Source organism: Suricata suricatta, chromosome 17, assembly GCF_006229205.1.
Source record: "Suricata suricatta isolate VVHF042 chromosome 17, meerkat_22Aug2017_6uvM2_HiC, whole genome shotgun sequence".
In the NCBI taxonomy this organism is placed as follows: domain Eukaryota; kingdom Metazoa; phylum Chordata; class Mammalia; order Carnivora; family Herpestidae; genus Suricata; species Suricata suricatta.
Window position 1 is genome coordinate 8,345,045 of NC_043716.1, and position 21,566 is coordinate 8,366,610.

General features: G+C 49.2%; 1 protein-coding gene and 1 long non-coding RNA gene across 5 annotated transcripts in view; one reads left to right on the forward strand and one right to left on the reverse strand.

The window, feature by feature from the left end:
- CDRT4 (CMT1A duplicated region transcript 4) overlaps nucleotides 1-12,272 on the reverse strand; it is a 32,472-nt gene extending 20,200 nt beyond the window's left edge. For all 3 annotated transcript variants that reach the window (XR_003904832.1, XM_029929242.1, XM_029929241.1), the window contains exon 1: nucleotides 12,121-12,272. Coding sequence is in view for 1 of the 3 variants with exons in the window: in XM_029929242.1 (XP_029785102.1) it covers nucleotides 12,121-12,145 (25 nt within the window). In the remaining 2 variants the exon portion in view is untranslated. The remainder of the gene's footprint in view (nucleotides 1-12,120) is intronic.
- A 100-nt stretch (nucleotides 12,273-12,372) lies between these two features.
- Nucleotides 12,373-15,247, forward strand: LOC115282835. 2 transcript variants are annotated; one of them, XR_003904763.1, is made up of 4 exons: nucleotides 12,373-12,990; nucleotides 13,077-13,276; nucleotides 14,134-14,271; nucleotides 15,103-15,247. It is a non-coding gene; the product is annotated as an uncharacterized LOC115282835 (long non-coding RNA). The 2 variants fall into 2 exon arrangements; XR_003904764.1 differs by having other exon boundaries at nucleotides 13,113-13,276.
- The last annotated feature ends 6,319 nt before the right edge of the window (nucleotides 15,248-21,566 follow it).

The window sequence follows — 21,566 nt, forward strand, 5'->3', positions numbered from 1 at the left end:
TGTCCCAGCTGGGCTTTATTTCTGTTCACAGGTCACTGCAGTCCTGATCTAGAATGACTTAAGCAGCAAAACTGGGCCAGGAAGTCTTGCCAGATTCCCACTGGGACTAATCTGGAGACTCAGGGATGCAAACAACTTTAAAAGGGATACAGGGTGGAGCACAGAATTGGAGTCAGGAGAACTGGTGTTAAAATCCACTTCATTTCTTTCTGTCCAATCTCGAGCAAGTTACTTAATGTATCTGAAGCTCAGTTTCCTCACATCCAGGAGAAGAAGCACCCTGCCTCACGTTAGGAGGTGAGGAGCATCCGGTTAATGGAGGTAGAAGTTATTTCGTGGCCCATAAAGATATTTATGGCATTCCGCTTTTGTGTTGAAGACAATGAACCCTGAACTAATGGCATAAATTTCTCTGGTTTATGACCAGCGCCCATTTTGGTAACAAGAATGCCGAATAACATTGGCGTCCAAGGTGAGGGCTAGATGAACTCTGGGGAAAGCTGCCATGTCATGGAGCTTTACTCAGAAGTGACAAAGACCTCAGAGAGAGGGCTGTCTTGGCTCTTCTCTTGGAGGGAAGGTGGGACGGGATGGGAGAGAGGAGGTTAAGTGTACCTAGTTTAGAAACTTAGAATCACATGCCCATGAGGTGGCTTCAAAAGACTATACTGGTGAAAGGGACCCACGTCCCAGGAGGAGTAAGAGGGACCACAGAGCTCCTTTCCCTCTGCCCCTCACAGCCACTGGCTTACCAGAACTGCTGGGGGCCCACAGGCTGAACAGACTCAGCAGCAACCTGCCTAAAGGCCCGTGGAGGGCAGCCTCCAAGATGGCCACCAATGATCCCACGTCCTGGTATTCATGATGATGTTCCAGAGAGTCAGAGATGGAGGGAGGGATGGGACAAGGTGTGAAGGGGAGCCCAGAGACGGTGTTAGGGTACTTGCCTTGCACATTAGTTGAGAGGTATAGAGAGCTGACATTTTAGAGATTCCTTTTTTAAAAGACCAAGTAAAAATGGGGGCTCCTGGGTGACACAGTCAAGTTAAGCGTCTGACTCTTGATTTCAGCTCAGGTCACAGTCTCACAGTTTGTGGGATCAAGCCCCAAGTCCAGCTCTGGGCTGACAATGCAGAACCTGCTTGGGATCCTCTCTCTCTTTCTCTCTCTCTCTCTCTCTCTCCCTCTCTCTCTAAATAAAAAAATAAACATTAAAAAAAGACCAGGTAAAAAATGTCCTTGGCATCAAAAAGGCTTTGTGAAAGCAGCCAGATGGAAATGCTTGGCCCCAATCTTTCTATCCTGCTTGTGCACACACAAGCAAACATACATGTGCACACACACACACACACACACACACACACACACACACACACAAAAGGGATTCAGGAGCAGGTTTCCTGGGTCCCAAAGCACAAGGTCTAAAATGATGTGAGTATCAAGGCCACCGTCTGCCCCATGCCCTCCTTGGATTTGGGCTGCTCCAGTTCTGCAGACGGACAGCACCTGTGACAGCACCTGCCCGGAGGCTAGAGCTGCACCTAGAACTCTACAAAGAGCAAGGCCACCTGGGGTCCCATGGGGGATCTCCCTGCCTTGCGCACAGCTCGGAAAATGAGGATGCAGACGCCGTTCACATGCATGGTGGAAGACATGAATGGAGCCCATGGGTTTCCTGTAGGGATCTCGCTTTAAAGCCACTGATTTATCAACAGTTAATGAAGAATGTTTCCCATGGCCCCACGTGGTCATCTTCTTGAGCAACAAGAATTAGCAATAGTTACAAGTTGCCACAGTCCCCAACCCCTGTAGTTCTGGGAGATCCATTCAGCTCTGTTGGGGACAGTCCCTTCCAACCCAACATTCTAGCCCACAGGTCTCTAGGCCACACCATGCCTCAGTTTACCCCTGTGTAAAATTAAGGATTGGTGTCTCTGGTCCAGCTCTGCCCTCCTGCGTGTCCCTGAAACCTCCTCATACTGCAGGCCCCGGAAACTGGAATTCACCCACCAAATGAATTCCTTATGAGCACAACTCTGGGTTTATACGAACAGAGAAAACACTGCAAGGCCCGACCTTCACAACTCGACTTGTTCTCACTCCCTGCTGCATTACAAAAAAAAAAAAAAAAAAAAGGAAAGCTAACTTTTGCCCTCTAGGGTGGGAAATGAGAAAAACTCGAGTGCAGGGGCTCCGAGTTGGGACCTCAGCAAACCCCCTCTCGGGCTCAGAGCCCACAGAGCCGGCGCTGACAGTTTTTCCATCCACCAAGTGGAAATTCTAGACGCAGGAGGTGCCCAGACCGACCCTGCTTCTGCTCCCCCTGCCAACTGCCGTAAACCTGTTTCTGTCCCGCTGGACTTGCAACACGGAGCCAGAAATCTGGAAGAATTTAACACCCAGTCGGTTCAGACACAGGAAAACATTGTTCAAAGTAAACACTGGAATCCCTCCCTCATCATCCAGGAATGTACAGACAGAGGGGTTGAGATCAGCAGCTTCTCAGAAAAGCCATCATGTCTGCTGCTCCGCTCGGGGCTGTGGCCCAGGAGGGCCAGGAGGGCCAGGAGGGCCTCCAGAGCTGTTTTCTGATGACGACGTGGTCAAGGCTGGGCGGTCAGCACACAGGGACCTCTCCCCCCGAGGCGAACACGGCCAGTGCTGCCGGCAGCCTCCAGCCACAGAACTCACTGCTTGGCCACAGGACCCAGTCGGCGTGCAAAGGCCCTGTCCTGTCCCTGAACTTGGGAGAGGCAAAGTGCCCTTGGAACTTGAGAGGGGCCCGGGATGCTTCGGGATTTTCCATTTCCTTTGCCTGTGGCAGGCTGTGAAAGGGGCACTCTTCCCCAAGGAAGAAAGGAGGCTCTGTGTGTGCCGTCTGGGTGCTGTGCGTTGAACCAGAGACGTGTGAGCTCCGTGAGATGTGGCCACCAGCGTTCATCCCGCTTGGACCGGGACTTAACTAATTCCATCTCTCCAGAGCCCTGTGCCAGGTCCCCACCCCGTCTGCTCTGGCGCTGGAAGAGTGGAGAGGAAGGGCTGGCTTCACCCAGGGGCTGCAGAAATGGATCCAAGAAAGATGCTACACATTAAATCACTTGTGTCACCATGTCCCTCTGACCTCGAATTCTGCCTAAACTCCACCCATGTAGATGCAGGCTTGAACCAAGTTGTTAAAAGTTTTCTGACAATCAGTACATAGGATGAGACCCACAGGTTAGGAATGGTTCAATGTAGAGAGTCCTTGATGGCTGGTTGGCCAACAGAAGCTCTGATCCTACCGTGATAATAGCAGGGTTGTTGGGGAGTTTAGGGGCAACAGCAAAAGGGGGGCGGCCTGTCTGTCCTTGACCTTGACCACAGCACTCACCCCGTTCCTAAGTTCTGAGGCATCCACGGAAGGGATATTTAATCCCCTCACATTATACCGATTGAGTGCCTTCGACTGAAGAAGAGGGACGGGCACTGAAGAAGAGGGATGGCAACAGGTGCACACTTGTCAGCAATTTCTCCGGTCCCACCCTGGCCAACAGCATCAGAAACTTGTGAGGCAGGACTCAAGCCTCCTGCACTCCAGTGAGGCCGCAGCCAACACTGATGGGCAAGAAATTTTGAGAATCACTGATCTGGTCCGTCAGCATCTCAGTAGCTAATAGGGAAAAGATGAATGTAAAAGGTTACAGGTCTGATTCAGAAAAGTCTTAGAAATGGATTCAAAACAGCTGTGCCAAACCATGGTGTCACTGGAAATTTTTGATCCCAGCTTTGGAAACACTTTTTCCACCTCAGCTTGGTCACCTTTTACTGGTGGGTCCTAAAACCTTGTTGTGAAGAAGAGATGAGAGCCATCTTGCTCGGGAGCAGTGAATCAAGTGGCATCTTTTATGTGGCAGCCGTTTGCGGCAACTCTGTTTGGTCTGCTGTCTTTGGGGCTCCTCCCTCAGCTGATCCTTGTTGGCCATCCAGGAGAGGATACAACCAGATCGTCTAATTGAGTTTAATATTGTTGTTGTGGTTGTTTTCAGAGAGAGAGAGCATGAGTAGGGAATGGGCAGAGAGGGAGGAAGACAGACGGCAGAGCCTGAAGTGGGGCTCACACTCACAAACCACAAGATCATGACCGGAAGTTGGATGTTCAACCACCTGAGCCACCCAGGTGCCCCTAATTGAGTTGATTTTTAAATAAACTGAGCCACTGACCAAGTTCAATTGTACTCATCCATTTAACAAATCACTGCCACATTGTCACACTCAGCTATCGACTTTGTATTTGGTACTGAACTTGTCTGACTTATTGGTACCAATGGATTCCACTGGCCACGCTTGGACCTCCTCTTCTCTCTCCTGGTGTCGCCGCCTCACTGCCTGCTGTTTTAGGATCCTTGACAGATATGACTCCTCTGCTCTGCCTTTAATATGAGAGAGTCTGGCGCTCTGTCCTAGGCGCCTTCTCTTCCCCATCGGCACACTCTCCAGGGCAAACAGCATCACTCCGTCATGACTCGCACACGTGGGTGTCCAGGCTTCTGTGAGCTCTTCCCAAGACTCCTATATCCAACCTCCTTCCAAACGTCTATTCTCGGATGTTTTATGGGAGCCTCAGAACGACCCTGTTCAACACTGAGCTCTTCACACACACACACCAAGACATGATCCCACTGGACTTCCCCATTTTCTTAAACCTTTTGCCAAAAAACTAGAGAGTCTTTGCTCCCCTCCCCTTCATCCGTAAGATCCAGTTTATCCTCAGTGTCAATCCAGCCAGTAGAAATATCCTGAATCCACTGTTTTCTCACCATGCTATGATGATGACAACTAGTACTACCACTAACTCGTAGACAATGTCCATGCTTTGTATTAACTCATTGAGCCTTCCCAACAAATCTATGAGTTAAGTGCTACTTTTAGCCCCACTTAGAGAGGGTAAAACTGAGGCACAGAAAGGTTCGGTGACTCACTCAAAGCCCCCCATCTTGCGGAGTGGGACCGGGATCCACATGAGTAAACACACATTCCCAGTGTTGCCTCCGTATCCGCTGGGATGCTCACGTGGCCTCCAAACTGCCCCCCTCCCCCGCTTCGACTCCTGCCTCCCTACAATTTATTTTATACACGGCAGGCCGAGTAGTCTTTCCAAAACACGCCAGTATTCACATCCCTCCCCGAGGGTTTCCACATGCTCCTTGGAACGAAATCCAAACTCTGACCACGGAGTTTGGATTTTGCCTCTGCCTCCCCCTGTCCTCCCCCTCCAATCACACTGCCCTTCTCTCTGCCCTCAAAACTCACCAAATTCCAGCTAGTCCCTCCCCCTAAAATGGTTTTCCCCACACATTTTCCCATAGCTCGTTTTTGATTATTTAGATCTTAGCTTAATGGCACCTTCTCAGAAAGGCATTCCCTAGGTTTCTATCTAAACTAGCCTCCAGCCCACATCCAAGACATCATCTTATTTTATTTTCGTTATAGCACTTACCACCATCTGAAATTATCTTAAATTTGTTTACCATTTATTTTCTGCCTGTCCTCTTAGAATTTTGGGGTTCCATAGGACAAAGGCACTTGTCTGTCTTTTCCCACGTACATCTCAGGACTGAAAACTGTACAAACACTTAGAAAGGGGAATACGACAGAATCCCTACCCTTCTCAGGCCACCATCTACAGTTCCACTAAAGGATGAGGTGGGTGACAACAAAGGGGGAAACGAGATGTCGTGAGAACATCAGGAGTGATTTCCCACCCGGCCTAGGAAGGTCAGGATAACATCGGGGGACAGAACTGACTTCATTTCAGTGAGCAGTAATTCTGGAGCCAGACCTGCCAGGCACAGAGATGAGTGAGATCAGCGGTCTACTTCCCTGCTACCAGAATCATCTAGAGAGCTCCCATAAGACACAGACTGTCGAGTACCAGCCCCAGATTCTCTGGCTCAATAGATCTTGGCGGGAGCCCAAGAATGTGCAAATCTAGTAAGTCTCCAGGTGAAGCTGATGTTGCTAACTGGGGGGGGACTGTGAGAAACTGAACCAAGTTAATGGCAGTGAGGACGAATGTCGGGGACAGAACACAGCCACAGCTAACTGTAGGGATGAAGGAGTGAGAAGGGCCTGGGATGCTGCTCAGGCCCCTGGGTTAGGGGGTGGGACAGAAGCAACAGGGAGGGAGAGCAGGCTTGGGGAAAGGCTGCCGTGTTTCATTCGGGGCATTATAGAAAAGCAGGGTAGTCATGCCCCGTGAGCAATTGTCCATAGTGAGCAATTGTCCATAGGAACCTGGTATCCAAGAAAATGGCCATGGTTACAGACCTACAGACTTGATGAAAGATGAGGCCAAAGCTTGAGTTGAGAACAGGGATGAGAACTGAACCATGAAAAGAAATCAGCACCTAAAGCATGGGAGGAAAGAAGACAGGGAGGAAAGAAGAGCCCATTTGGAGACTGGGCAGAGACCCCAGAGAGGAGGAAGAACTGAGGGGGTAGAAAGCCAGAGAAAATATCCGCTGAGAAGACTGTGGTATAATTAAAAAAAAAAAAAAAAAAAAAAAAAAGGTCTTTGTCCCTCGTTCCTGGCTCCTAAAGCCTTTGGAATTTATTGCCTCTTGTATGCTCCTGCGATGACTCATAGGAGAGCCCTAGAAGCTTCAAGATGGCGGCTTGGTGACGAGAAGAACCGACTAGGTACTTGGAGGTCAGAACTTTCAGCCCCACCCCCAGCCTCCCTGGAAGGGGGAGGGGCTGGCGGTTGAGTTCAATCCCCAATGGCCGATGATTTAATCAATCATGGCTACCTAAGGAAATCTCTATAAAAACTCCTAAGTGATGGGGTTCAGGCAGCTTCCTGGTTTGTGAACACACCAACGCACTCGGAGGGTGACGCGCCCAGAAAGGCCATGAAAGCTCTCTGCCATCCCCATCTCTTCCGCGTGGCTCTTCCTGACTTGTGCCCTTTATCGTTAACTCGTAAACACAGTAACGCTTTCTCCTGAGCTCTACAAGTCATTCTGGTAAACTGTCGAACCAGATGAAGCGGTTGTGGGAAATCTGAAATTCATAGCCAGTTAGCCAGAAGAACAGGTGCTCCCTGGGACTTGAAACCGGCAACTGAAATGGGGCAGTCCACGAAAGTTGACACTAGGAACACACCTTGAGGGAGATTCCGTCCAATGACAGGGTAAAAGCCAGAATCTGGAGAGCTGCGGAGTTAAACGGGGAAAGGGGAAATCAAGGGTGACGACTATAATAACCAGTCACGAACGGGTTGTGTCCATATGTGCGAGCACTGTCTCAAGATGATTTTCGCTTCAGTTCATTTACTTTTTACTGCAAACCTATGGGAGAGTCTCATCACTCTGCAAAGAAGGAAACAGACTCGGAAAAATCAATCAACGCTCTCAAAGTCCGGCATTTAGTAAATGAGGAGGTTAGAATTCAAAACCAAGGGGGCGCCATGCTGGCTCAGTTGGTAGAGTGAGTGACTCTTGATTTCAGGGTCCTGAGTGCAAGCCCCACCTTGAGCATGGAGCCTACTTTAAATAAACTGATTAATTTAAAAAAAGAATTCAAAACAAAATCAGATTCTAAAACCAGAGTTTTTAACTAGCATATCATGATTGCATAGGGAGAAACCCAAACAAATCTACAACGAAACTATTAGCACTAGTGAGTTCAGCAAGGTCCCTGGAAGGAAACTCAGCATGTCAAAATCATTAGGTTCTTTTTTTTTTTTTTTGAGAGACAGAGAGAGACAGTGCAAGCAGGGGAGGGTCAGAGAGAGAGGGAGACGCAGAATCCAAAGCAGGCTCCAGGCTCTGAGCTAGCGGTCAGCACAGAGCCCAACGCGAGGCAGATCATGACCTGAGCCAAAGCTGGATGCTTAACTGGCTGAGCCACCCAGGCGCCCCTCATTAGCATTCTTAAACATCAGCCATAAACATAAAATGTCTAAAAAGATACCTTGTACAATTGTTTCAAAGAAAGCAAAGTTAGGGGGGCGCCTGGGTGGCTCAGCCAGTTGGGCATCCGACTTTGGCTCAGATCATGATCTCGCGGTTCCTGAGTTCAAACCCTGCATCATCAGGTTCTGTGCTGACAGCTCAGAGCCTGGAGCCTGCTTCAGATTCTGTGTCTCCCTCCCTCACCACCCCTCCCCCACTCATGCTTTGTTTCTCTCTCAGAAATAAATACCTTTTAAAAATAGAAAGCTCAGAAAAGACCCACCTTATGGCTCTGCAGAGCGGAGGGTCAAGGACAGAATTTTCATTAAATGGCGCTAGATCATTTGATCCATATGGATAAATAACTACCTTCTCGTAATATCCAAAAAATCAAGTCCAGATGAGTCGTACCTTTACATGTGACAAGTAAAACAGTAAAGCTTCTAGAAAATAACAGAAGAAACCATCTTCATGCCCTCAGAGTAGAAAAAGATTTCTATTTTTAAACATTTTTGTAAATGTTTATTTATTTTGACAGAGAGCAAGCCAGGCAGGGGCAGAGAGAGAGGGAGAGAGAGAACCTTACTTAAGCAGGCACTGTCGCAGTCAGCACAGAGTCCGACGCGGGGCGTGATCTCCGTGAGATCGTGACCCAGGCAGAGATCAAGAGTCAGATGCGTAACTGACTAAGCCACTCAGGCGCCCCTCAAGCTAAGAATTTCTGTTCACTGGAAGATACCATTCCGAATATGAAAGACAAGCCTCTGTCCAGGAAGACTGTGCTGTTCCACATAACCAGAAAGGGTTTGTATGCAGAATGCAATAAAATAAAAAAAAATTTTAAGAAGGCTCTGTGCACAGAGCCCAATGTGGGGCTTGAACTCATAACCCTAGCTGAAGACCTGAGTTCAGACCAGGCCTCAGGCTCTTAACTGACTGAACCACCCAGGTGCCCCAGAATGTACTTTAAAAAATTTTAAACCCTACAATCAATAAGAAAAAGACCCAAAAGAACAAAGAAAAGAAAAGAAAATTGGGGTGCGTGGGTGTCTCAGTTGGCTAAGCATCTGACTTTGGCTTCAGTCAAGGTTTGAGGGTTCAAGTCCTGTGGCAGGCTCCATGCTGACTGCTCAGAGCCCAGTGCCTCGTACAGATTCTGTGTTCCTTTCTCTCTCTCTCTCTCTCTCTCTCTCTCTCTCTCTCTCTCTCTCTCTTTCTCTCTCTCTGCCCCTCCAGCACTCGTGCTGTCTCTCTCCCTCAAAAATAAATAAACATTAGGGCCGCCTGGGTGGTTCAAGTAGGTTAAGTGTCTCACTTCGGCTCAGGTCATGATCTCACAGTTCGTGGGTTTGATCCCCGTGTTGGGCTCTGTGCTGACAGCTCAGAGCCTGGAGCCTGCTTCAGATTCTGTGCCTCCCTCTCTCTCTGACCCTCCCCTGCTCACGCTCTCTCTCTCTCTCAAAAATAAATAAACATTAAAATTTTTTTTAAATAAATAAACATTAAAAAAACAATAACTTTTTTTAAAAAATAGAAAATTAATAAGGAGGCTTGAATAGGCTCATCACAAAAGACAGTATCAGGGGCATCTGGGTGGCCCAATCAGTGAAGCGTCTGACTTCGGCTCAGGTCATGATCTCACAGTTCATGAGTTCATGAATCGGGCTCTATGCTGACGGCTCAGAGCCTGGAGCCTGCGTTGGATTCTGTATCTCCCTCTCCCTGCTCATGATCCCCCCCTCTCTCTCTTTCTCTCTCTGAAAAACGAATAAACATAAACAATTTGGGCGGTGGGGAGACTTGGTGGCTCAGTCAGTTAAGTGTCCGACCTCGGTTCAGGTCATGATTTTGCAGTTCGTGGGTTCGAGCCTTGCGTGGGGCTCTGTGCTGACGGCTCAGAGCCTGGAGCCTGCTTCAGATTCTGTGTCTCCCTCTCTCTCTGCCCCTTCCCTGCTTGCACTCTCTCTGTCTCTGTCTCTGTCTCAAAAATAAATAAACATTCAAAAAAATTAGTAAAAAAGACAATATCCAAATGACAAAATAAACAAACAAGAATAATAAGAAGGTACTCAACCCCCAGGATATTCACATTAAAAGCACAATGAAGTACCATTACACCCCTCAAAGAATGGCTACATTTTTAAACTGACAATGCAAGTGGGAAAAAAATATAGACCAATGAGAACAGCCCATAACACCGCAAGTGGGAATGCAAACTGAAAACAATTTGGCTTCATCTCCTAAAGACAGACATATACCCACTCTTTGACTTAGCAATTGCACACCTGTTTCAGAAACCTGGAACATGAACTCGTGGTCAAGAACATTTCCAGCCATGATCTTTACAATAGCCAAATATCAGAAATAACCCCAATGTCCACCTACAGTAAAATGGATAAATGCCCAGTGGTACATTGATTGTGTGGAACATTATGTGGCAATAGAAAGTCAACGAGAAAGGAAGAGGTAACTTGGCAAACCTCTCCCTTTCTCGTTGACTTCCCAGTACATTCCACAAGCCCCGCCCCCTGTGGGGCTCTGGGTTCTACTCCCCATTTTCTCTCTCTGCAGTGGAGAACCCCCCAGGCCATTTACAGCAGGCCATGGGCGTGAAGTTGATCTAGTTCAACTTCCAACACCTGCTCCCTGACCTCCTCCTGAGCCTGTCTCACCACCTGCCTGTCCTGTCATCAGAGAGGTGGTGGCCTGGGGAAGACTGGGAGCCGGGAAGTTCCATGAGACCCTGGGGAAGGAATGGGGTCCCGCCAGGGGCCAGAAGCTGGTCCACTGAGCTGAGAGGCACAGGCTGGCCGAAGTTTGAGCCCAGTCAGGACCAAGTCAGGAGCCGGCAGAGTGATGTTAGGAGGTCAGGTTAGAAGCTGCCCTGCTTTTATTTAATGTCACCTTTTATTCCCTATTCTTATTTTTATTTATTTTTTTAAACATTTTTTTAACATTTATTTATTTTTGAGAGAGACAGAGCATGAGCGGGCAGAGGCAGAGAGAGAGGGAGACACAGAATTGGAAACAGGCTCCAGGCTCTGAGCTGTCAGCACAGAGCCCAATGTGGGGCTCAAACCCACGAACCATGAGATCATGACCTGAGCCGAAGTCAGACGCTCAATCGACTGAGCCACCCAGGTGCCCCTCCCTATTCTTATTTTTAAATAAGCAACTTGAGGGGCACCAGGGTGGCTCAGTCTGTTAAGCGTCCAACTTTGGCTCAGGTCATGACCTTGCGATCCATGAGTTTTGCCCCACATCGGGCTCCGTGCTGACAGCTCAGAGCCTGGAGCCTGCTTCGGATTCTGTGACTCCCTCTCTCTCTCTCTGCCCTTCTCCCACTCACACTCTGTCTCTCTCAAGAAGTAAATAAACATTAAAAAATTTAAATAAACAACTTGAATATTCATTTTTTTTAATCCACAGTTCGTTTGGCTGCTAATTATCTTTATCCCTATAGGTTCCTATAGGTTCTTTTTTTTCTTTTCTAAAGAGAGAGCACAAGCAGGGGAGGGGCAGAGAGAGTGGGGAGAGAGAGAATCTTAAGCAGGCTCCACCCTCAATGCAGAGCCTGATGCAGGGCTTGATCCCACGACCCTGGGATCATGACCTGAGCCGAAATCAAGAGTCAGGTGCTCAACCGATTGAGCCCCTCAGGCTCCTGGGTTCCTATAGATTCTTAATAGTGAGGGCATTTACCAGACCTAGCTTCACATTCTCTGGGTGCTGAGCTCTGTCCAGAGCCTGTGCATCATTGGGGGGACACAACACATGACCCCGGCACCCCCCTCTGCAGCCCAAAAGAAAACATGGATATATTGTGTAGGGGTGTGTGTGTGTGTGTGTGTGCTCTTGTTTGAGTAGAATTGTCATCCTGAGGGCACAGTAGAATCACCTCATCGTTTTTGTAATGTACCCATGCTTGAGCCCTCCGCGAAGTAAATCGGGATCTGAGCGGTGGGGCTTGGACATCCGTACATTGGACAGAGTCCCCAGGGGGCCAGGGGACCAGAATTGAGGCCACTCCAGGAAAAGACCACTGGACACCTTGGGAATCCGTCCCCAAACAAACAGAGGGCTCCTGCGAAGGAAGCACCCCTCCCGGGAGCTGGGCGTGTGCGCTGTCTCTTGGACCCTGGACCCCCCCCTTCAGGGACACCTGCTGGCCCGCCCGGACCATTACCTGACCGCTCTCTGTGACTCCCCATGCTTCATCGGTGGTTCTCCTGTCCCGTACTTATTTTTGGTCTGCAGATGTCCCCCTGGTCCTCACTTCCCCAGTGGTCTTCTCGCTGCTGCCGGCCATCCCCTCTGGCACCCTCAGCAGGTCCAGGAACCTGACATGCGGGCAAATGGGTGCATTGTGACATCAGCAGTTGCCACACCGCCCCCCCCCCAGCCTTGAATCCTCCGCCTTTGTCCTCTTCCTCCTGGGCATTCCTGCCGGCTCCAAGCACGCAGTCCTTAAACCCCAGTGCCGGAACCGTCCTTCCCGCCCCCTCAGAGATGCCTACTGTGTGCTGAGCATCAGTCAGGCACTCCATGTACACCATCCCATGCGGGGTTTCTGATGGAAGAGGAGAAAACGGGGTGCTGACCTTATTCATGTTAACACACACTTATTCTGTGCCACACCTGGCCAGGTGCAGAGACAAGCGAGACCGATGGTCAGCGTGCTTCCTTCCAGCTAATTAAGACACTGTGTGTTGGTCCCAGCCTGGAGTTTCTGCTCAGTACCTGATGGGGGGAGCCCTCCCTGGCAAGCTCCTTACAGCATTCTTGTGAAAAAATGCTCTTTGGAGAAACAGAGAGAATTTCCATCGCTGGGAAGCTGTGTGGAATCAGCCCCCTCTCCGTCCCCTCCAGTGACCTGTCTGTGTTGGCAGCAGGGCACATGCCCACCTTCTACCCTCACCCATGACCCCAATCTGGAAGATCCTCCAAGATTCAAAGAGGATGGGGAGGTTCAGAGCCGGCTGGGAAGCGAGGCAGGGCCATTGCAGGGAGAGGTACCAGCCCGGGACAGCTTCTGGAAGCCATCTTGTCCCTACTGGTGAGTCCTGTCCATGATGTGACCTTGACTGCCCACAAGTCCAAGCCCCACTCAGAGCCTTCTCTGTCTCCGTCCTTCTCCAAAAGGCTTGCTCTGTCTTCTCCATCCTCCCTTCTCTCCAGACACCGGATCTTCACATCATTCCCCACCCCCACGACGCCTATGCTAGTGGGGCCATGGGCCCAGCCTCCCCTCAGGCATCATGGAGGACACTCCAAGCATGGATGGCGTGCACGCAGGCCTGGCCGTTCACAGATGTGTAGGACTTGCGTGAGCAAGGAAGGAGGTGAGGTCAAGGGCAGTTCCATCTTCTCTCCTGGTGAGCCTGGGGAAGACTGTGGGCGTCTTTGTGCACAAAGGCCAGGAGCAGGGATGGGCTTGGAGTGTGGGGGTGGCAGGGGACCTATCCCACGGGTTCACAAAAACCTCCAAAGAAGCCTTGAACGCTTCTGGCAGCTCGAAAGGGTTGTCTGAGTTGCTTGTAAGCCTAGTGCTGCAGGTAACGTGGACTGGAGCCCAGATGGGAGCCAGATCCCTGGACCAATCAGTTAAAGGACCGTAGTGACAGCAAGGAGCGACATCAGTTCTGCCACCCGGCAGCACGGAGACCTATCTCAGGAGGCACAATGCTAATCGCATCTGCGTCCATGTTGCTCATGGTGAAACGCCAAGTCTCGGAAAGAAAATCTATACCCTGAGTTATTTTCCTCCCACAGGGCTTGCCTGGCCTTTGTCGGCTGCAGGGAGGTGCATTTTTCCCTCCTCTGTGGGCAGCAAATTCCCCACGAGTCAGCAGACGTGCCTCTGGGCTCGCCCACCGGCTTCTGTGAGGCAGACGAGCCCAGTGAGTGTGCAATGTGAGCCTCTGGGGCCACAGCCTGGAGACGCCCGTGGGCGTGCCTCAGTGTGCCTCGCCAGCCCGGTCACTGTCCCTCCTTGTCACCTCCTGACAGCCAGGTGCTGAGCATGGCTCCTTCCCTTCATTCAAGAAAGGATGAGTTAGGGCACCCGAGGTCAAGAGCTGGCTCTCGGTCACCCGTGCACGACCCCGGAGCTAGGCACCATCCTGGAATTTTCATGCACTAACTGGGCCAGTGTTCAAAATTTCCTGCACAGACCTAACAGGTAATCCCCATTTCACAGATAAAGAAACTGAGGCACAGAGAAGTTGGGTAAGTGACCCATGGACAGACAGTTCTTTGTTAGAACAATCAGACGTGCCAACTCCAGATGGACGCCGTTGAGAAGGAGAAACCCGGCGGCTCCCTGCATCGGTTCAATGTGAGATCAAAGTCCACGGTGGGCTAACCCAGCCCCCAGCCCCTACCCCTCCTGCATGCGCTGCTCTTTCCCCTCACCCCTCCCCAAATCACTGGCCAAATGGACTCAGACCGTATCTCTTTAGCCCACACGCTTGGATGTTCTATGAAAACTGAAAAGAAAATCAGAAAAAAAATCAACGCTTTGAGTCCCAAGTTTATCAGCTCTCCCCGCGGGTCCCCAATTGCCTTCCCGGATGTTAAATACCGGACACATCACCCTGTCCTACTAACGTCCCCCACAACCCTGTTCCTCAAGTTGAATATGTCAAAAATGGACATACGATCAAATCAGGCAGTCCACCGCCTGTGGCATGGCCTGGAACTTTCCAGATCTCTCAAGAACACAGCACGTTAAGAAAGAACTGGCACTTGGCAACAGATGCCCAAACGTAAAGCATGCCCTGAAGGGCATACAGGCCAGGAAGGTCACAGAAACCCAAATGACGTCTATGCTTTGCAATTGGATGATCTCACTTTTATTGCAGATTCCCCTTTCCTCATTTTGTGTTAGAAGAAACCGTTTCCTACAGTCTAGAGTGTGCTAATGACATTCGCAAGGTGTTCTTTAACTAGTTCCTCCGTCCCCTATGAATCAGCCGTAAGATCTAGAGCCTGGACCATGTCCGGTTTCATTTTTCCATAAACGGTGTCGTAAATATTGGTCAGAACATAATGCGAGCTGCCCCTCCTTTTGTGATGTTAGCAGCTGTTGATGATGGCCATCGAGAAAAGGTCTTTCATTAAGAGCTTCAAACTGGTGATATCTTAATTCTATCTTTTTTTTACGCAGCATACGTGTAGGAGAAGAAGCTTCTCGTCAACTCTTTGGTTACGCTGAGGCGCGGTACACGGGCAAAGCAGGACAAATCCTGGATTTTCCCCTCTCATTTATCAGTCTTCAAAGTAATAAATGGGATGGTTTTCATGCTCTAAAAGGGACTGGAGTTATTGGGTTTTGTGATGAGCTCGTAGAGGCAAACAAATTTGAAGTGTTTCAACGCGTCACAGCTCTTGCCCTTACGAAGGCTCACGTTGTCTCCTCTCTCGCCAGTCAGACCTTCTCAGGCTGGCTCCTGAGTCCTTTCAATATGAGCCTGGATGTGTTCAAAAGTTCCTTTGATGTTTTTATGACAGGCTGTTCTGGGTGCATCGAAAACGTGAGATAATTTCTCTAAGGAGCCCTCTCCCTTTGTGCAGAAGGGTTGGTGGAGGCCACTCCAGGCTCTCCCACGGCTGCGTTTGGCCACCTCCTCAGCCCTTCTCAGATGTTCTCACCTGGCCCTCCGTGCAGGGCTCTGCCGGGACCCCCTGCGTGCTCCAAAACATAGCCCCTCACGGCAGATTTCCAGAGATCCGTTGCTGTGCTACAAACCACATTGATTTCACTTGGGCACTGGTGGGTCTGGAATTCAAGGAGGGTTCCACGGGACAGTTCTCCAACCCATGTGGCATCAGCCAGGGCAGCAGGACATTTCCAAGATAACTTCTTTATTACTTACCCGGCATCTTGTTGCTCAAACAGCAGAAGAGCGTGTGAGGTGAGGCGGATGGTCGTGGCTATCTTCAGAAAACAAAGTCTTGGGCCCATTAACCCCCTGGAGTCACAGCCCTGGGAGTCATTCACAATAGCACTCTGTCCTCACTCATTCATTCATCCACTCAGCAAATAATTCCTCAGTTGGGTTAGTGACCTCTTGCTATGGATGCAATACAGCACTTCTTAGAAAATGTGAAAGGTTTGGAAACAATTTCAATTTTTAAAATTGAATTTAATGCCCAGCTTATTCTTTTTAATCTCGTAAAAAGCAAACCTGGCCTGTCTCAGGCAAACTCCTGTATCACCTCCTCCAGGAAGCCTTTCCTGATCTCCCTTTGGGCATAATTGGTAGCTCCCACAGCACCTTGTTCCCACACGAGCAGTGAAATGCTTATATCTGATTTGTAGCCAAGTTCACATTCACTCCAAATAAAGATTGTTTCTCACCACCCTTGGAACTAGATGGCCATGGAGACTACGTTCTGGCCCATGAAACCTAAGTGGAAGTGGTATGTGCAACTTTCAAGAAAGGTCCCTAAAGAAGAAGTGTACTTTTTCATTTTCTTCCTCTTTCTTGCTGCCTGGAATACAGGTGTGATGGCTGGAACTAGAGCAGCCATTTTGTACCATATGGTGACTTTGGGAATGGAGAACAAGATAAAAGGAGCTTGAGTGTCCCACTGTGGAGGGCCGCTCCCGCCCTGGAGCCAGGACCTCAGGGTTTTTCCATGAGACAGAAAGGAACTTCTGTAATGAACTGCTCTCTGGCTTAAGCCACTGTTTTGGTTTTTCTGCCACTCACAGTTGAACCTAATCCTAACTGATAAAACTCCTACCAACGGAGGGGGAGGCAAAGTGCAATGCCCGTGTCTTCTCCACTGAACCATGTACAGAACATCCAGCTAGTGGTGGGGAATACTAATTCTACCACTATGATTCTACTTCCCGGTCAGGAGAATGGGTGAGGGCAAATGATAACATCATGGCCTGAAACTGAATGCATCTGGCGACCTGGTTTATAACGTCAAGAGTCTGCAGATGGACTCAGTGCTCCTCAAAGAGGAGGAAGGAGGGTTGATTAAAATACAGAATATCGGGGAAGAGCACTGGGTGTTATATGGAAACCAACTTGGTAGTAAACTATAATTCAAAAATTAATTAGTTAAATTAATAAATAAATTTAATTAATTAACTAAAATACAGAACATCCAGGGGCGCCTGGGCGGCTCAGTTGGTTAAGCGTCAGATTCTGGATTTCAGCTCAGGTCGTGATCTCACAGTTCGTGAGTTCAAGCCCCACCTCAGGCTCCACGCTGACAGTGCACAGCCTACTTAGGATTCCTTCTCTCCCCCCCACCCCTTGCTCAACCTCCCTCTTTGTCTCTAAATAAATGACCTAAAATAATTTATTTAAGTATATAGAATATCCACACGATGGAATGTTTACGTCTCTGTTTAAACGAATGAGGCAAATCTCCATATACAATGATCACAATAAATATTTAAGTAAAAACAGCAAGGCCTTTAAAATACTCCAGCCACAAAGGAAAGCCACCAAAATCAAAGAAAAAGTTGGGCAAAAGGGAGTTAAGTGTAGAAGCGGGTGGTAGGTACGTGAGGGTGCCTTGTGTTTGCGGTTCTCTTCTTGTGTCCGCTGCTAGAACTTCTGTAATAAAAGTGAAAACAAAAACAAATCACAGGGTTCTGGGCTGTGTTTTCATTGTTCGTGGGGTTTTTTCACTTTTTATTTTAAAAATATTTTCAAAGTGCTGCCTTTGTGGGCGGAAAAATGCCAAAAAGATGAGAAGGGACCCACACACGCATAAATGTTCAGATCTGCACGGGTGACTGGTTTTTGGAGGGAGGGCTTTGAAATTCCAAAATCCCCCTCGCAGCCCACAGACAGAGGAAGACCAGAGAGCAAAGATGGGAGATGTGCTTTTGGCTCTGTGGTTTGCTTTTGACCGTGTGCCTGCATGACTCGTATGTTGTAGAAAAACTAATTCTTTTTTTATTAAAAAAAAATTTTTTTTATGTGGGTTTTTGAGAGAGACAGAGTATGAGCAGGGGAGGCACAGAGAGAGAGGGAGACACAGAATCTGAAGCAGGCTCTAGGGTCCAAGCTGTCAGCACAGAACCCGATGCGGGGCTTGAACCCATGGACCCTGAGAGCATGGCCTGAGCCAAAGTTGGATGCTTAACTGACTGAGCCACCCAGGCGCCCCAAGAAACTAATTCTTAAAAGGAAGTATGGAAGAGAGGAACACTAATCATGTGGTAGGACTGTCTACTTGGCAGTAAGTAAATAAGAAATCCTCACCCCCTCATCCTGCCCCCTTTCGCTTCCTGGCTAATTCAGATCCAGACTTTAAGTCCCAGGTCAAAGGCCATCTTCCGCGGCGGGGCACAGAACTCCATGGCCACAAGGAGCAGCCTGGGAACATAAACGTCCCAAACAAATGAACCTAAGTCATGAAGAAGGGGTGACTGTCTGCTCAAGCGTATTGAATTTGGGGGCACCTGAGCGGCTCAGTCCATTAAGCATCTGAATTCAACTCAGGTTATAATCTTACAGTTTGTGGGTTTGAGCCCCGCATCGGGCTCTGTGCTGATAGCTCAGAGACTGGAGCCTACTTTGGATTCTGTGTCTCCCTCTCTCTCTCTGCCCCTCTCCTGCTTGTGCTCTGTCTCCCTCTCTCTCAAAAATAAAATAAAATAAGAAAACGGCAAACGGCAAAGACAGCAGTAAACACCAAGTTCTCTAGACATGGGTCTTCCACGAGCTCCCCCAGCACATCCCTACCAGCTCTGGTGCCCCCGTCACTCGGGGTGCCTGTACTTAAGACGGGCATCAAAACACCCCACTTTGAACTGCATCATCCAGCAGTTCGGCTTTCAAATAAAGAAAGAATGTTGCAATACAGTTATCCAGAATAGCAGACAAACCCGTAGGAATTTCTTTTATCTCTGGAACACTTCACGTCATCTATTTTGCAAGAGACCCACACGCTTAATTCCATTTTTCATTGGCAACTGTTTGTGCACGGCCTTGGTCCCGGAAGAGACTCTGGAGCTGCCCAGGGCACCGGCACAGGGAACAGGAAAGGAGACAGGAGGAGGAAAGAGGAGATTCTCTGGACCCAGAGTCCTGAAGCGCAGAGAGGAAGCAACCCTGTGTCCAGCTGGCCTCCGCTGGGGACCCTCACCGATCCATCAGCTGGCGACATCGGCTCTTCGTCAGCCCCCAGAACTGAGCAGAAGAAAGGACTCAGTTGTCTTGTCAGGAGTTGGAGGGGCGGAAGCCAACTCTCGCCCCCACAGAAACCAAAACCAATTAAAATCGATGTATTTCATAGCATTCCCCCACCAGCCAGGCCAGCGGTGTCAGGGGGATGTTCCGGGATGCTCACCATTTTCTGCGCCGTCAGGAACGTGAATGCCGCTTGCTCCATCCAGAATGTTCTTTCCTTCTCTACTTTGCAAAGCTCTACCCACCCTTCAATGCCAGCCTTGCCTCTGGAAGCTTCCTTTGGTCCCACCAGGCAAAGCTCACCACTTCTTCTTTCTGGCCTCCCAACAGGCCATTCGGACTTACCCCGTTGAAATACTCTTGGTCACTGGCTTCCTAAGGTTCACGTCTGTGTCTTAGTTACCACTGTATCCAAGGCAGGCAGGGCTGGCCAAGTGCCTGTCACCCGTCCCGCTGCGCATGATTGAATGACTACTTTTTAGAAGTCCCATAATTAATTAAAATGGCGCAATTATATTGCACGGCCCTGCCAGTGTACTGAAAAGCATTCCTTTTTTTTAAAGACTTTTTTAGAGTGATTTCTAATTTAAGCAAAATCAAGAGGGTGGTCCAGAGATTCCCCGTAGACCCCCCCGCCCCTACGTTTGCCTCACCTCCTCCACCGTCCACACCCCCCGCCAGGTGGACCCGGGTTAACACTTAGGGAGCCTGCACCCCCACATCGTAATCACCCAGAGTCCGTCATTTATTGTGGGGTTCATTCCTGGTGCTGTCTGTTCTATGGGTTTGGACAAATGCATGACATACATCTGTCCTTATAATATTATACAGAATATTTTCATCCCCCTAAAAATGAAAGATATAGAGCTGGGCCCTCCATCTTTATCTCCCTTCCCTATCCCCTTTCAACCATTGGTTGTTAATTGTCTCCATAGTTTTGCTTTTTCCATATCACATAGTTGGCATCCTAGAGTTTGCAACATTTTCAGAGTCTTTCACTCATAATTAATATGCATTTATGGTCCCTCCATGTCTTTTCATGGTTTGATAGTTCATCTCTTTTTTTTAATTTATTTATTTTTATCTGAGAGAGAGAGCATGCACGAGCAGGGGAGAGGGGCAGAGGGAAAGAGAGAAAGAATCTTAAGCAGGTTCCACACTCAGAATGGAGCCTGACTGGGGGCTCAATTCCACTACCCTGGGATCATGACCTGAGTTGAAATCAAGAGTCAGAAGGGGACAGTCAACCAACTGAGCCACGCACACGCTCCGATAGCTCATTTCTTTTTTTGTCATTTTACTTTTTTTATGTTTATTTATTTTTGAGAGAGAGAGTGTATGTGAGCAGGGGAGGGGCAGAGAGAGAGGGAGACACAGAATCGGAAACAGGCTCCAGGCTCCGAGCCCGATGAGGGGCCTGAACCTACAAGACCTTTGAGATCCTGACCTGAGCCCAAGTCCCTGGCTTAACAGACTGAGCCCCCCAGGTGCCTGGAGCTCATTTCTTTTTAATGCTAATAACATCCGTTGTCTGGATGTGCCCCGGTTTATGTACCTCTTCATCTGCTGAAGAATAATATTGCCTGCTTCCGAGTGTTGGCAATTGTAAACAAAGTCGCTCTAAACATGCAGGTGCAGCTTTTCCTACGGACCTAGGCGTCCGTTCCTTCAGACAGACACCAAGGAACACAGCTGCCGTTTCGTGCAGTAAGAGTGTGCTCCATCTTGGAAGAAGCCGCCAAACTGCCTTCCAACATGACGGCACCATCCTGCATGCCCACCGGCAATGAATGAGTTTCCGAGGCTCCACCGCTCACCAGAATGGGTGTCACAGGTGTTCCCGATTTGGGCCATTCTCACAGGGGGGAGTGGGAGGCATCTCATTGTTTTAATTCAATTCCCTGAGGACCGATCACGTGGCGCATAAAAGTCTTCACTTTTTCAGTGTGAGCGTCAGAACTATCACAGCAAGTTTGGAACCTTGACGTTGCTGCATTTGACCAGACCAGGAACCCTGAAGGGACCTGTGGCCCCTTGACCTCCAACAGACCCGCATGCACATCAAAGTCCCACACGGAGAGTATTCGGGGAAATAACTGCTGATAAATGGCTACTTTGTTGCCAAATTCCTTTCGGATGGACCAATGCCAGGAGACTTCGGTTGTTCTAGGAGACAAAGGTGATACCTTTCCGTTTCCTTTCCGGCTGTAGATGACAGGAAGCTATGTGCCGGGAATGATCTCATAAGGCCTGTCCCAAAAGGCCACAGCCGTGGGCTGCTCCCAGCGCACGGCCCACGGCCACCGCTCACCCGTAAGCCCCAGGCAGAAAGTCTCTCTGTTCCAGACACCCCCAGGCACAGCAGGAGGAGATCAGGTTCTGCTTTTTGGCTAATCTAGGAGCCTTAGAAAAGTCCATTTCCTTCTCAAAGGGCACAGTCCCTTCATTATAAAACAGAGATCCTAAC